Here is a 14,893-nt window from a genome sequence, read left to right as displayed (position 1 = left end):
TCAAGAAACTTTATTCTGGAAACTATGTTTACATGGTGAAACAAATTTCACAAAAGTAAGCTTTTTGTAAAGTATAAAAATGCTCATTATTTTCACACCATTCTTCAGAAGTAGTAAATTGGGCTGCAATCCAGAACTACTATACTCAAGAACATCCTGTTGAATGAGTTTATCATAATCTCAGTCTTAACTTGCTAACAGATAAACAACCATCTGTTATAACTCTGTGCCTAAAATTATTCTTAAGAACTGTTTGGTCATTTAAGCATAAACATACTTTATTGTATAGAATCTCCTGTAAAAAACATATCCAAAAACATTTAAACAGTTTGCCTCAGTTCTTTAGAAGTATATATACAAGTACTAAACACAGTACAACATTCAACACAACAGAGTAAAAAGCAGTGAAACAAAAATTGATATGAATTTACCTTTGTTATTTCCTAGGCCATAGTCAAATCCTTGTCCGTTACTACAAGCTGTCCCTTTATTGAAAGTCTGCAGAGAAAAAGGGCTCGGTGGAGGAGTTTGACCATTTTGATCTAGAAGAACTTGCTCTGTAATGCAAAATAAACTGCTTCAGAACTTAATGTGCATATTTGAAATGTGAATAAAAGTTCAAATATAGCACACAAAGATGTTCTAGTTCCTAAGGCACTTACTCAAGAGTAACTTAGTAATGACCTAAAGCAGAGGAGTTGAGAATCTTTTAGGTCTTTGCAGTGGGTGGCAATGGCCACGGGGCTTCTTTACATACCTGTGGGGTAGCGCTGGCCTTAGGCAGGCTGCGGGGAGGCTGGGAGCCCCGACAGCCTCCCTGCTGCTCCTAACAATTCTTATCTCCATTTGTGACCCACTTCCAGGTTACAATCACAAAACCACAAGTGCAATCACAAAACCACAACCAAGTTGCAATTGGAGATAGAAGCATAGGGGAGGTCCGCAGACACCGTGCTGAAGACTAGCACTACCCCCAGGTATGTAAAAAAAAAACCTTGGTCATGGTGGTGGTGCAATCCCTGCAGCACCATTGCTGTCACCGTTGCAGGGTCACTCCTCTTAAGTGGAAATACCCTGCTTTCAGTCCCCTCGTGGATCACAACCAAACTCTCAATGTAATAAGAGTTTCACTATTTTTGATATGCATCACCTACATTAATGTGAGATACCACTTTTAAAATTAGCACTTAAAATGTTAACATCACAAATGTAAGAGTTCTGCTTTATATACATATTAACAGTTTTATTGTATCATGAAGAACTCAAATATCCATGGCAATCAAAATTGTCATGTGACAAAAAACATGACTGGAGTGCAGACCACCAGCTGCAACAGAGTCTCAATGCAGAAGTTATTTCTTCAGAAACCTTCTGAAGTTCTCTTGAAAATGTTCAATGTTTCCTAAGCTGCCTTTGAAAACCACAGATTTGGTAAAGTGTTTGTAAACTTCAACAGCCTTCTTACTTGCTTCATCCATCTCTATGCGACTGGCTACTATCCTTCCCCAATTCCATGTACATTTCTTCTATCTGCCAATTTAATAGACATTTGCCTGTGCACTCCCAATTCAAAACTTCACCACATTTCTATTTATTCCTGCCTTAACAGAATTCTCCTTGTTCCTTGGTGCTGCCAGCACACACGAAGCTGAATTATGCAAAGCCAGACCACTGATCCACCTAGCCCAGTATCGTCTATAGTAGCAGTGAACCTCCACCATTTCACACAGAAATCTCTCTCAGCCCTACATGGAAATTAACTAAAGTTAAAACTGGGACCTTGTGCACGCAAAGCATGTGCTGTATCACTGAGCTCATCCCTATCCCCAGAGTATGGTTATTTACTCCTTTCCAAACCACCCCTGCCTGCATGAACTGCCTTCTCAGGACAGACATCAAGCTTGGCTTCCAAACCATGACTTTGGTTGAATCCTCAATTAAATAACTTGACCTGTCACATGCGAAGATTCACCAAGTAGTGCCTGCTTGACTACAGCTCAAAAAAGAGTGAAGAGTTATATGTGTATTCTGAAAGAATCTCATCTTGTAAAATAAATAACATTGACAAATACCAGACATTTTATTTTTTAAGCCTTTCGTTATTTCATATTATGTCACCTGAAACCTTGGAACAGATAGCACTTGGAACAGATAGCTTTGAAAAACTGAGAACTTGCCCTCTTCATGCCGGAGATATTGATTTCCACCTCTGTCTCTAGCCAAGGACCATGCTTCACCTTCATCACTTTCACAGAACTCTACCATGGTGTTCTTATCCATCTGCACCCATGTCCCTTCAGAATTAGTAACCTGGTACACATACATACGCACATAAAAAGGTACATTTAATTTACTTTTCAAATCATTCACCAGTGAGATGCAGAGATATGCTTCCATATGTGCAATAGAGCCTCTTTTATGTCATGGAAAGGCAATAGACATTCTTCAAGTTATTATTCCAAATAATAAAGATGGAAAAAAATCACATTCATGAGCCATGTTAAGATGATTAGTATTTTCAATATGTTAAGATTGGATTATGTTTAGGAAAGGAATATTTGAAGCATCCAAGAGTTCCCAATCATAACATAGCATTTTCTAGCCAACAGTATGCAAAGACTGGATCTTTTTAAAGCATGAAACAGAGATAGCCTGACAGAGAGCCTGAAAATGACACTAGGTATTTAATATTCACAAAGTTGCTATAAGAACCCTTAAGCTGTTTGAAAAAAAATAGCATGACACACTACATCCTCAAGCCCATTGCAATAGAAGAGCACCAAAGCATGATCACTGCATGCAGCAGCTGAATCAACACCAAGAAATTAGATAATCTTAGAGCTCTGTTGTATCTCTAGAAAATCATTTGCAAACACAGTTAAACAGGTCATTCTTTGACGAAGCAACAGTGTTCTAGAAACAGACATATAGAAAGAATAATGAAGTTTTATTCATGTCAGTTACTGAAATATAAAATCAAGGTAAAACTGACTTGCATTTTTGTAATTACAACACAAACCAACCTTCAAAGATTAACAATTTGCAACTCAGGGAGGAAAAGCAAACCTTTTCTTACAATTGCTACTATTATAAACTATTATCTATGAAGATAATAACCAAAGCTACAAGGATCCATACCTCGCCCACTGCCTTGACTTTGTTTCCCAGAACTAACATTCCAATTGGGATACCTCTAAGGTTGGGACAGCTTCTGACGTTGTGACCTGAGGGACCAGTCTTCACTACCTTATACACTCCAGGCCCACCACGAAGGAACGGCATATCTGGCTCCTGCATAACTGCTTCCTGAGTGCAGTGTGAGTTTAGGTCTTTGAAAAAGTCATCTGCATTAGATCTAGACTCCTGAAAATATTAGAACAAAAAACCAAAAAACAAAACAAAACAAACACAAAATACTCCTGTTAATAAAGCCTTTTTACTTTTTGGCTAACGCTACCTCTTTGTTAAACCTGCAGCAGCTAAGGTCTCACCCTAAATAACTTAACATTTATTAAAATATAGGCTTCATAAAATAATAACTGAGCTTCCAGTATTCACTGAATTACTCCTGGACACAAAGCAAGTATTTGCTATAGAAATGTTCATAAAACAAAAAAAGGAACACATCTGCAACATAAAGGATTGGAAGCATCACACAAGCAATTCTCCACTTCATTTCAGAGACAACCTTGTACAAACAACCATGCAGGAGTATGCAATATAACAGGGGGATGGAACATGATTGGAGGAGAGATCTAATATCACAGTTACCTTGAAATACAACATAATCAGAGATGAGCTCCCTATAGAATTTTGGGATGTAACTATTGTGAACTGATTGTGTTATCAGACAAACAAGGTGACTTAGATGATTAAAAGGTCATATTTTTTTTCCAGTTGTGTTCTGGGAATCCCTGAAGTTCCTCAGAAACTTCTTAGGGATTCCTAAATGAACAAACAGTAATATTATTATTAAGAATTTATAGACCATCACTCAACAAAAAAGTTCACAAAGCAGTAGACAATCTTTGTGAACGACAGATTGCCCATCCCTACCAATTTTTCCCTACAGGAAGGTTTTGGGTGTGTTCTAGGGTGCACTCTCAGGACCAGATAACCGGTTCCGACAGAACCAGTTCATGCAAATGAGCCCTAGAATATGTCCCAGAGTATCCAACAATGCATACACATTCCTTGGTAGAAGTCACTGTGAAAAGAGTTCCCTGGAGTTAGAAAGATTGAAATTACCGATTTGAATACACAGAAGTTAAATACATGCAAATGCACAAGAGGCTGATCCTAACAGTATTAAACTCACCTGAGAGGAAAAAGGTTTGGAAGTCCATGAAAATAAGTCCAAATCCCTGACGCCTTGGCTAGCATTAAAGACATTCTATGTAAAGTTTGAGACAGACAAAATATCAACAGAGAATTGGAACATTAATACATGAGCAGAAGAAATTAAAGCCAGATAGCAATTTTGTTTTTCTGCATCCTTCTAATATTCGCCTCTTCACAAAAAAGTCTTAAAATTAAGTCAAACGGAGCCCATCAAGGGAAAATCGGTTGAAGACAAAACAGCTTATACTAAAAGCTCTAAATGATGTAGTGTGTCATGCCATTCACTGAATAGAAAAGATACATTAATAGAGCTTAATGCAATTTGTGCAAGACAATCCCCATTCTCCAGTCTGAATGAGAATATTAGTCCTATCACAAGCCAGATTTGTTTTATGAAAGATAGTCTGCCACTTTGTGAAGATTTTATTTTTAATACGGAAAAATATTGAAAAGGGACATTCAGCCACCTATTCCTAATTGGAAAAATTTAGAAACTAGACACAGTCTTAATGCCATAAAACAGAATACATTGGTATATGAAACAGCAGAGTGCTGAAGAACGTTCATTTAAGAACAATGTGTTTGCCTTATCATGAAATATGAAAAATGATAACCTTATTTAAATACACTGATCTTGGTGGGTTGAAGCAAGTTTTAGTACTGTCGGATTTTAAAATGAAGAAATATTAGTTTATATCATTAACGAATATAATTCCAATAGTTTTCTACTTCACATACTTTCTCCATGCAGTAATTAGAAATAATTCTATTTATAGAAGAGCCTGATGAATTAATGGCAGAATTATTCTAATCTGCTATCTAGAAGTCTGAGTATCCTATAACTGATTTCTGAAGGTATACTGGAATCCCCCCACACTACCCTGGAATTAAAAATAAGTTCCAGAGAGCAGCCCTGGGTTGAGTTAAACCACGACAGTGCCATTACTTAACTTGTAACAAAGAACTATATCATCTATTTCCTGATCTTATTTCTGAAAAATGAAATTAACTAAAACAATTTAAGAAAGCTTAAACAGTAAACAACACACTCAAAATAAGTAATTTGGCTTTCAAAAAATAAGTTTTCATTTGGCTATAAGCTGACACTTAAGGTCATATGCAATTGTTCTCCAAATATATAATTGTTTACTGATAAGCTTTACCACCCAAGCCAGTTTACAGTTCAATCCTATGCATGTCTACTCAGAAGTAAGTCCCATTACAGTCAGTGGGGCTTACTCCCAGGAAAGTGTGAATAAGATTGAGCTGTTAGTCCTACATGTAGCTTTGGAAAAATGTGAACAGAACATTCATCTGGGATGGGATCCAAAGGGCTGTGTCAGGCATGTATCCAGGCTTTATGATCGCCTCCCAATGAAACTTCTCATGCCCCCTAATAAGCTATAATTAGATCAGGGGATCTTCCAGAGCAGAATTCAATGAAAGAGGACAGCTGCAACTGCGAAGCAAAAACCACCACCACTACCATGATTCTTCTGTGAGTTGAAACACTTTCCTCTTATGCATGTGGTTGTCTGGACCCTGGCCTTTGATTTGTAATGCATCCAATACGCATACCCAAATCAGGTGGCTGATGACCTTTTTGTTCAAATGGGACAAAAATATAAAATTTTGCACACAACTAAAAACATAACATTTGTAAGAATAAGTTCTATAAAATTTAGTTTATTATATTAAATAGAAAAAATGAAATATAAGGTTATAATGCAGACTTTTCACACATAAAACAACATCAAAATAGATTTTCAATAGCGCTCTTTCAAATGTTTGTTTCAATTATTCTTGTGACATGGATTACGTAAAAAGCAATGAAAACAGCAGGTGGAAGGCAGTTGTGCAATATACCAAATGAAACTTAGTACTCCCCCATTTGTTCTAGCATATAATCTTTCACCTGCCACTCTTAAAGAACATGCACATATTTATCACTACAAAAAGCTTTCATTATGAAATTGTATATTTTAAAATTAAAAGACTGCTCTGCATGATTGTCAGATAAACCCTGCATGTTATTAGTTTTTAATCTACCGTTTTTCAATTTCACAGTGGGCTATCCTGTACAAATCAAATTTGCAAAGGAGACACATAACCTTCAATTATTTTTGGGGGTTAAGCATCAGTTACATGTCATTTCAGTCTGTTTCTAGAAGACGCCTTGTAAACATTTCAGCAACAATCATTTGCCTTTTTCAACACAGAATCATTTCATTACAGAACAGTGCTTTAATTTTAGAATTAACATAGTACAGCTCGTGCTTTCAGAACTACTTAAAAACATTCTTCTGAATGGTTCAAGACATCATTACACCTGTGTTTTAATTTATATTCTTATGAATTCCTACAGTAAAAAGGTACTCATAATTTTTTGGTTGCACAGGTATGAGAGACCCCTATATTGAAGAATAGTGTTAAGCTGAAGCAAAGCTTTGAAATATTTCATTTTTGCCTTGTTTTCCACAATCGGCACTGGCTAATGTGCTATGCAGTTTTGTTAAAATTCAGCACTTCCTTCATGAAGTTCCTGGGTTTACTAAGTAGAAGTCTGAAATTAGTATGTCCTGGATGCTCTTTAGCCCTCATTCCCCTAACATTTGAGAAGTAAGATCAGATCTAGGCTGTAGCACATTTAAACATGGTTTCTGTTTATGTCCCCTGATCAGAAGAATGGAATACTTCCATAGGGATGCAAGGTGCAGTGAGGCAAACTAAGTACTCTCTATTAAGTATAATTAGGAATAAAGTTTAATCAAAATATTCAAAGTAGCCATGATGGACATTCTAGAAATTGTTATAAGATAACTATATTTCAACTTTTTCCAAGTATGCTATTGAAGAAAAATATAATCTAAAACTTTCTTCACAGCAAGTATTGCCCTTAAAGGAAAGGGAAAAAGGCTTAAGGTTAATTACCACCACTGCCTTATTGTCAAAACTGTAAGGGTCACAGAGACATCCAAGTGACCAAGAACCAATAAGAAAACTGTTAAAGGCCAGGATCTAATAGCCATAAGAAAAGGAAGCAGAGCAAGAAGCACAAGAACCTAGAAACGAAGCCAGAAGAAAAATCCAGCATGCATGTAGGGAGACAGGCAACAGAACAAGCCCTTGCACTCTAGCAGCCAAGCAATTAATTGGCTACACACATTAAACCATACGTGTTCTGTGCACCAAGGTAAATTCACTGCTGAGATTTGTGTACTGGGTGAATTCACTGCTATCTGTACCTGGGTACAATTATTCATACGTTCCATCTAAAAAAGGTGCAACCTACATCAAGCTACAAGGACTTTTGACCTGTAAAAATGAACTTCAGTATTGACATTCACACAGGAATGCGTACCCAGCGCAGCTGCACACTGGCTCAGGCTTTCTGTTTCTGGTTACAACGTAACACATGAAGAGCCCCTATATACAAAGCACCCTTCTGTCCACGAGAACTCCAGATTGACCCATATGTCTTTATAGACACTAACAGGTCAGATGAATCCAGTGCTTTTCCTAGGTGGGCAGAGACACCTTGCAGCCCAAACTAGCATACATGCAGGGTGTCTCAAAAAATGTACACAAATTTTAAATGAGCTCCTACATCACGGTAAAAGATGTACAACACTCAAACATCCAAGGGAAGCAACTGAATGGATGTGCGCAACCATCCCAACAAACATGTTGAGGATGTCTGCAGATCCCTTAAGTCAGCAGTTTTCAAACTCTCTAGGAGAGTTTGCACCACTGTAAGTCCTGGCGGGGGCAGGAGGCAGCGGGAGCGGGGGGAAGGCAGTGACGCGATCCTCAGGATTGTGCCACTCAGGAGGGCTGCAGGGAGGGCTGCAGAGATGCACTCACCAGTCCCTGCAGCAGCAGTCCTGGGGTGCGGGGAGCCCTGCGCGAGCACTTGCAGGGCTCCCCAGCTCGTTAGAAGTTAAAGTGCAGTGATCGAAAGTGGAGCACGATCCCAGTCCCTACAGCAGTCCTGAATAGCGCAATCCTGGGGATTGCATCACTGCCTCCTCCCTGCCTCCCCCCACCCCTTAAGTGGAAAGAGGCCAGGGCCTTCAGGCTGGGGTGTCACGATACCCCAGTTTGAAAACCACTGCCTTAAGTCAATGACGTCAGCAGTCTATAGATACCAATGGGAACATTTCAAGCAATTGGTCTAATTCATTAACTACTTAACTGAGTCAAGCAACTGCTTCTGTGTACACTATATGCAGTACATGCGTGAAGTATAGCACAATAAATTTAACACTATAACGTGTGCATATATTTTCTTGAGACGACCTGAATATTAGCCTGCGGATCTTCTGCCTTGCAACCTTAGCTGACTCACTACACAGGGCAGCTGAACATATACCGAAAGGCTCCCAAGTCTAGCCCCAGCAGTTCTTGACAAGAACTTAACAGAATGCTTTGTACCAGGAAACAGACGTTTGAATTAAAAATTGTCAACTGCAGACATTTGTCAAAGTGCCTTTCCAAATTGTATTTAACAAAAAACTGACACTAAGGTGTTTAGTACACACTATTTTCCAACTGCTCAGTTTACATGAAACTACAGGGCATCCTGCATTATCCACAGAGCTCATATTCCAGGACCCCACACAGATAACAAAACCCACAGATGATGAAAACCACTATGCTCAGGGCCTTCTAATCCTCCGAAGGAAATGGAGGCAATGGGACTGTGTGCAGCCTTCCCAGCCCTCAGAACGCCTTCTGAGAGAACAATGGTTCTCAAAGTTGTTAGCCCTGGACCCACTTTTTAGAATGGTAATCTGTTGGCACCAGAAGTTATGTTATGGCCAGAAGTGACATCATCAAGCAGAAAAAATGTTTTACAGTCCTAGACTGTAATCATATCCACACTTAGCCAGAAGCTAGCCCCATTGACTATCATGATTAAAGCATATACATTGTAGCCTGTTAAAACTACAGATCTCCCAAAAGACAGTCACATACCATGTTGGCAAAAAGTCTAATATACTCAAAATAAAATACTGAAATGAATGGGGACCCACCTGAAATTGGCTTACGATCCACCTAGTGGGTCCCAACCCACAGTTTGAGAAACAATGCCTCAGAACAGGGGTGCCCAAACCCTGGCCCTGGGGCCATCCATCTGGCCCTCAGAGAGCCCCCAGTCTCCAAAGAGCCTTTGGCCCTCCAGAGACTTGCTGGAGCCCATGCTGGCCTGATGCAACTGCTCTCAGTGTGAAGGCCAACTGTTCAACTTCTTGCGTAGCTGTGGGATGAGGGTTCCCTCCAATGCTTGCTGTTTCACATCTGTGATGCAGCAGTGGCAGCAAAGGAAAAGTTGGTCTTGCTTTGTGCAAGGTCTTTTATAGACCTTGAGCTGCTAACTGGGTAAGAGGCACTCTTTCAAGTGGGTGCTCCTCTTTTTAGCTGGGGACTAGCCCACCTCACCCCAGCAGTGTCTTTTCTAGTAGCTGTCTGCTTGTGTTCTTTTGCATCTTTTTAGATTGTGAGCCCTTTTGGGACAGGGAGCCATTAGTTATTTGATTTTTCTCTGTAAACCGCTTTGTGAACTTTTAGTTGAAAAGCGGTATATAAATACTACTACCACTACTTACTGACTCAGCAATATAATGCTCCTTGCAGAAGCGCAAGTTTCTATGCTATCACTACACATAGTCCCACATGCAAATTTTTCCTCATACAAAAGAACAAGATTTCTGAATTACAGCCTTTGTTTTTCTGTTGTTTAGCCACATCATGAAATTTCCACATACTATAAAGTAACTATGGAAATGTAGAGAGCAACGTCTGTCTCCACATCTCTGGAGGTGTTCAGTACTAAAACATGTCTTGCCCTATACGTAACTCATTATGGATATATCCTCACTATTAGAAGCATAACAAAAATTCTCTTCGTCATCACTGAAGAATTCCCACATACCAATTCAGTTCTCAATACCACAGCCAACACATACCTCACTAATTTCAATGTAACCAAATCGTCTCTCTATACATCCATTGGTCACACAATCCCTGCCCTTCTCAAATGCAAATTCACCCCATCTCTGTCTTAGGTTAATGACAGTTAACACTAACCAGGATTCTGTCTCAATGAAAACTTGAAAACCAGGTTTTGCAATATGCCAGTATGCCATGGTTAAAGGGTAAGACACACTACATCTATACAAGCTTCCAGTTACCAATAAATTAGAGGTGTATTCTCAACAATTACTTTTCTTTTTTAAACCCTTACAAAAGCATGTAGACATGTTTCCTTGGTGATGGCTTCTCACCATAAATCACTAAATATAGTTTATCAACTAAGAGTGCTTAACCAAAAACTGTTACAAAAAACCATTATCAGCACAACCCCAAAGAAGAAAATAATACTTATCTCCATCAACAGCATATCACTATGTGGATATAAACGGATCTTCTAAAACTACGAAGGCAGTACTGAATATATTTTATTTAAGAGTCAAGTACAATTATATAAGCGGCAATGTTGACCACTTTACCTTAAAGACAGGAGTTCAGCTTAGCTAATTACCATATTTAGAGAAAATAAATGATCACTGACCCTTTGTTATTTCTCCATTTCATTATTGTGAAATAAAGTTCTAAAGCTGCTTAATGGGAATAATTACTCACGTGGATGGAATGAATAGATAATGGAAATCTTTTAAAAATGCTTGCAATGACAGAATGCACTGTAATATTGGCCTAAAGCACTTTTTACTTACATCAACAGGAACCAGAAGGCTCTTGCCAAGATGTTGGTTAAAAGAAAGACACCAGGCTTCAGTGTAGCCATTCATATTAGGAACATATTTCCTTATTGTTTCATCATTCAACCGTAGCCATACACCATCATCATTGTGGATCTATGAAGAAGAAACAACACATACAAGACAAGCTACTTAGGCAACAAAGAATAAGACTGTGGATCAGGTATAATAACAGAGTTCAAAATTTAAGGTATTTAACCAAAGATTTATAAGGCTCATGACATTTAAGATGATGAACATGAACTGTGTCAACAACTTGACCCAAAATATAATGGGGCACTGTTCTGAAGAAGCAGCTGATTCACTAGTACCGAGACAGAATAATTTGTTAGCATAATGCAGGGGTGCCCAAACCCCGGCCCTGGGGCCACTTGCGGCCCTCGAGGCCTCTCAATGTGGCCCTCAGGGAGGCCCCAGTCTCCAATGAGCCTCTGGCCCTCCGGAGATTTGTTGGAGCCCACACTGGCCTGATGCAACTGCTCTCTGCGTGAGGACGACTGTTTGACCTCTTGTGTGAGCTGTGGGATGAGGGCTCCCTCGACTGCTTGTTGTTTCATGTCTGTGATGCAGTAGCGGCAGCAAAGGAAAGGCCAGCCTTGCTTTGTGCAAGGCCTTTTGTAGGCCTTGAGCTATTGCAAGACCTTCATTCATTCATATAAGTTCATCTTTAATATATTCATTTATGTAAACTTATGTAAATTTATTCAAATTTTAAATGTAAATTAATTCTTTCCCTCCCCCGGCCCCCGACACAGTGTCAGAGACGATGTGGCCCTCCTGCCAAAAACTTTGGACACCCCTGGAATGCATCTAAAGATAAGACTGTTGGATTATTAAAATAACTTGAACTATGATGTGAAAGAATGACAGGAAATATATAGATTAAAAGATACTCTAAAAATCAAGCCTAGGCCATGCTCATAATAAACTGAATTGCCTCTTTTTCATATTGTATCTGCCAAACTTGACTTTTTACTATAAAATGTTCTAGTTATATAAAATAGAAACATTCAGACTTCCTGTAGCTTTTTCCAGAAACTTAATGACTTGGAATTATTCAGTTCAGTTTTATTTCATGTTTTAATAACCAGCAGATTTTAGAAATGTCAACACAATCAGAAATATCTACCTCAATTTCTCCAAAAAGCAATCTCGCAGTCTGTAGCGTGGGTTTAAAGCAACACAGAAAGCAAAATGGCTGGTTAATAATACAGCCTGATGCCATTTATGCCCATCTACCTAAATATTGTGGCCAAGATCCAAAGAACTATGGGAGGCACATCCAGTGGCACTTATGCACCCTATGGGATTTCAGACTTTTTTTTCCTTCAAAGAGCACAGCACCATTCTTTAACACAAATTGCTTTTGAAACAATAAACAATTCCAAAGAAATGTGCCATATAGCTGCTGTCCAGAAGCACAAGTCCAAAACTTACTGGCCTTGTTAAAAGTAGTTGGGGGGGGGGGGCGGGAGTCTTTGGATTCTGGCCTGCATACATAACTGACAATTTAATATATATTTCTTGCAAGTTACCTCATCAATAAAAGTAATGGATCCATTGACTTTTACTATGCCTATCTGCTCACTCTGAAGGGAAGGGTGACTACGGATACGCAGCCCTGCACTGTCCTTGGCCACAAATTTGCGAACCTAAGAGAAGCAAAGAGACAGTAAGGCAGAGAAACCTGGAAAAGCGTCTTTTAAAAAGGGAGTATAAAGATATAGCTACAGATTATGAAATCCTACAGCACCCAAGTGAAAGCCTTCTAACAGCTGTAGTCTGCTGTTAAATTTTCCATGATAGAAATTCTATCCAGAAATTTAGTTTCCATAAAGAAAAATAATCTCAACCTAAACATTGTTTATATACTATATAAACAGGGGCCACAGTAAACTGGATTAGGTGGTGGTACCACTAAAAATCTATCCAGCATAGGCCCTATAAATTAGTAGCTGTACCATCATCTAACGAATTGAATGAATCCTAGTGAACAGGACACCAGGAATTCTTTAACTGTTAAGATGAGATGCTTTAGTTCTAAATGATTACAGGTGGTTCCTTGGCATTTGCAGAGGTTCTGTTCCTGGAACTGCCAAGGATGCCGAAACCCAGGGCACTGAGATGCCCGAACACAACCAGAGCACTGCTCCTATCACGTCCAGAAGATGTTTTGAGGCCTAGGAAGACTTCACAGGTCTCCAAAAGGCCCCCAGAGGTGCTTAAAGGGCACTTCTGGTTTTAAACCAGAAGTGCCCTTTAAACACCTCCAGGGGGGTCTTCTGACGCCTATAGAGACTGCATGCACATAGGTTGCGGTGGCATCCAGGAGACTCAGTGGGTCCTCAGTTGCCGGTTCAGGACCTGTGGTGGGTTAATCAGCAGGTCTCGAATCTGCAGATAAAGAGGAGTCACCTGTACAGTTATACTTCTAAAAGCTTGTAACTTCTAACCACACTCCTTTTTCCAAATCATTATGCATTCTCACTATTTTGGTAGAAAAACAAAAGCACCAAGTGAGATAAGCGGAACAGAGCTGATCCCTAGATCAGCATACCTAAGCTTTCTTAACATACACAAATGCCACAGGCTGGGATTCAATGAAGCATAGAAGGAACTTCCGTCACCTATGAGAATGTGTTCTTGATGTTCCCCCTCTAGCTGCAGCCATCTACAACACATTCCACACTACAGGGCAGCCCTCATTATTCACAAGGGTTCTGTTTCTGGCTCTCCCACAAATACTGAAATCTGTGGATGACTGAATCTTCAGATTTCAGCCCCCCAAACCTGATCACAGACTGGACCTGCGATCAGGTCCAAACCTGATCATTTTGGCTGAAAACCCCGAAGTAACTATTTTTGGCCTTCCAGAGACCTCAGAAGGCTTTGAGGGCCAGGAGGCAACCTCTGTCCTTAGAAGTTCCTACAGATGTGATCGAGTGCTGCTCCCATCGCCTCCAGAAGGTACAGGCTGGACCCACCCACAGGTTTGGAACCTGTGGACAATCAAATCTGCAGGTTCCGAATCCATGGGTGACCGTCTGTATTTTGTAAGGTTTCCTAACTTCATAAACATCTTTTCAGGATATACAATGAGGAGGGTGGGGAGAGAAGAGACATTGTGCCATTTTAGGATCCAAGTAATGAGGCTGCAGCCAAAGAAATAAAAAGATGTTTCTAATTTAATATGAGAGTATATGTTGAAATGATTTTAGTTTATTTGGTTAAAAGACAATTCCATTAAAAAAAGCAGTAGGTTGTGTGACAGAAATCAAAGTCTCTCTGAGGGTCCAATATATCCAACTTTCCAGCACTGATGCAACTGCAATGCAGTCCCAAGATAAGGTGAACATTCCCTTACTTTGAGGAGGCCTCTGTGACTTTCTCCCAATGCAGGATGCAGCACAAACTCTCCACTGGTACAGTGGCAACAATGCTGAAAAGCTGGATAGGATTAGGCCCTCAGACTCCTTGTGGGGCATAAGAGAATTACTGACTAATCCAGAAATGTAGAATAGACCAGACCAAGACCAGTTCAAGCTGAACAAATGCTCATCAAGAATATTCTGCCGGTGGGAAATATCAGTAAGAGCAGCCACATATTCCCTGTTTCATAAGAAATGGACACCTACGTAGGCTTAACAGAGAACTATATTTGGTTCAGTCAACTTAGTATAGTAAATTATTCCTTTGTGTGAAAGACTTCTTTTAACCCATTTCTGCCCAGCCCACAGGTGTACACATTTGACTCTTGTTGCGTATATGCA

At 39.5% G+C, this 14,893-nt stretch overlaps 1 protein-coding gene across 1 annotated transcript in view; it reads right to left on the bottom strand.

Annotated features, from left to right (window-relative positions):
- Positions 1–14,893, bottom strand: part of MYCBP2 (MYC binding protein 2) — a 187,656-nt gene that overhangs the window by 68,306 nt on the left and 104,457 nt on the right. The window contains exons 50-55 of the mRNA XM_066618790.1: positions 12,659–12,775; positions 11,079–11,219; positions 4,319–4,393; positions 3,139–3,363; positions 2,178–2,310; positions 432–557 (exon numbers count right to left, since the gene is read on the bottom strand). Coding sequence (XP_066474887.1) covers positions 432–557; positions 2,178–2,310; positions 3,139–3,363; positions 4,319–4,393; positions 11,079–11,219; positions 12,659–12,775 — 817 coding nt within the window. The remainder of the gene's footprint in view (positions 1–431; positions 558–2,177; positions 2,311–3,138; positions 3,364–4,318; positions 4,394–11,078; positions 11,220–12,658; positions 12,776–14,893) is intronic.

This window comes from Tiliqua scincoides, chromosome 3 (genome assembly GCF_035046505.1).
Source record: "Tiliqua scincoides isolate rTilSci1 chromosome 3, rTilSci1.hap2, whole genome shotgun sequence".
Classification (NCBI taxonomy): Eukaryota; Metazoa; Chordata; class Lepidosauria; order Squamata; family Scincidae; genus Tiliqua; species Tiliqua scincoides.
This window is presented reverse-complemented; position numbering and strand designations above follow the sequence as displayed.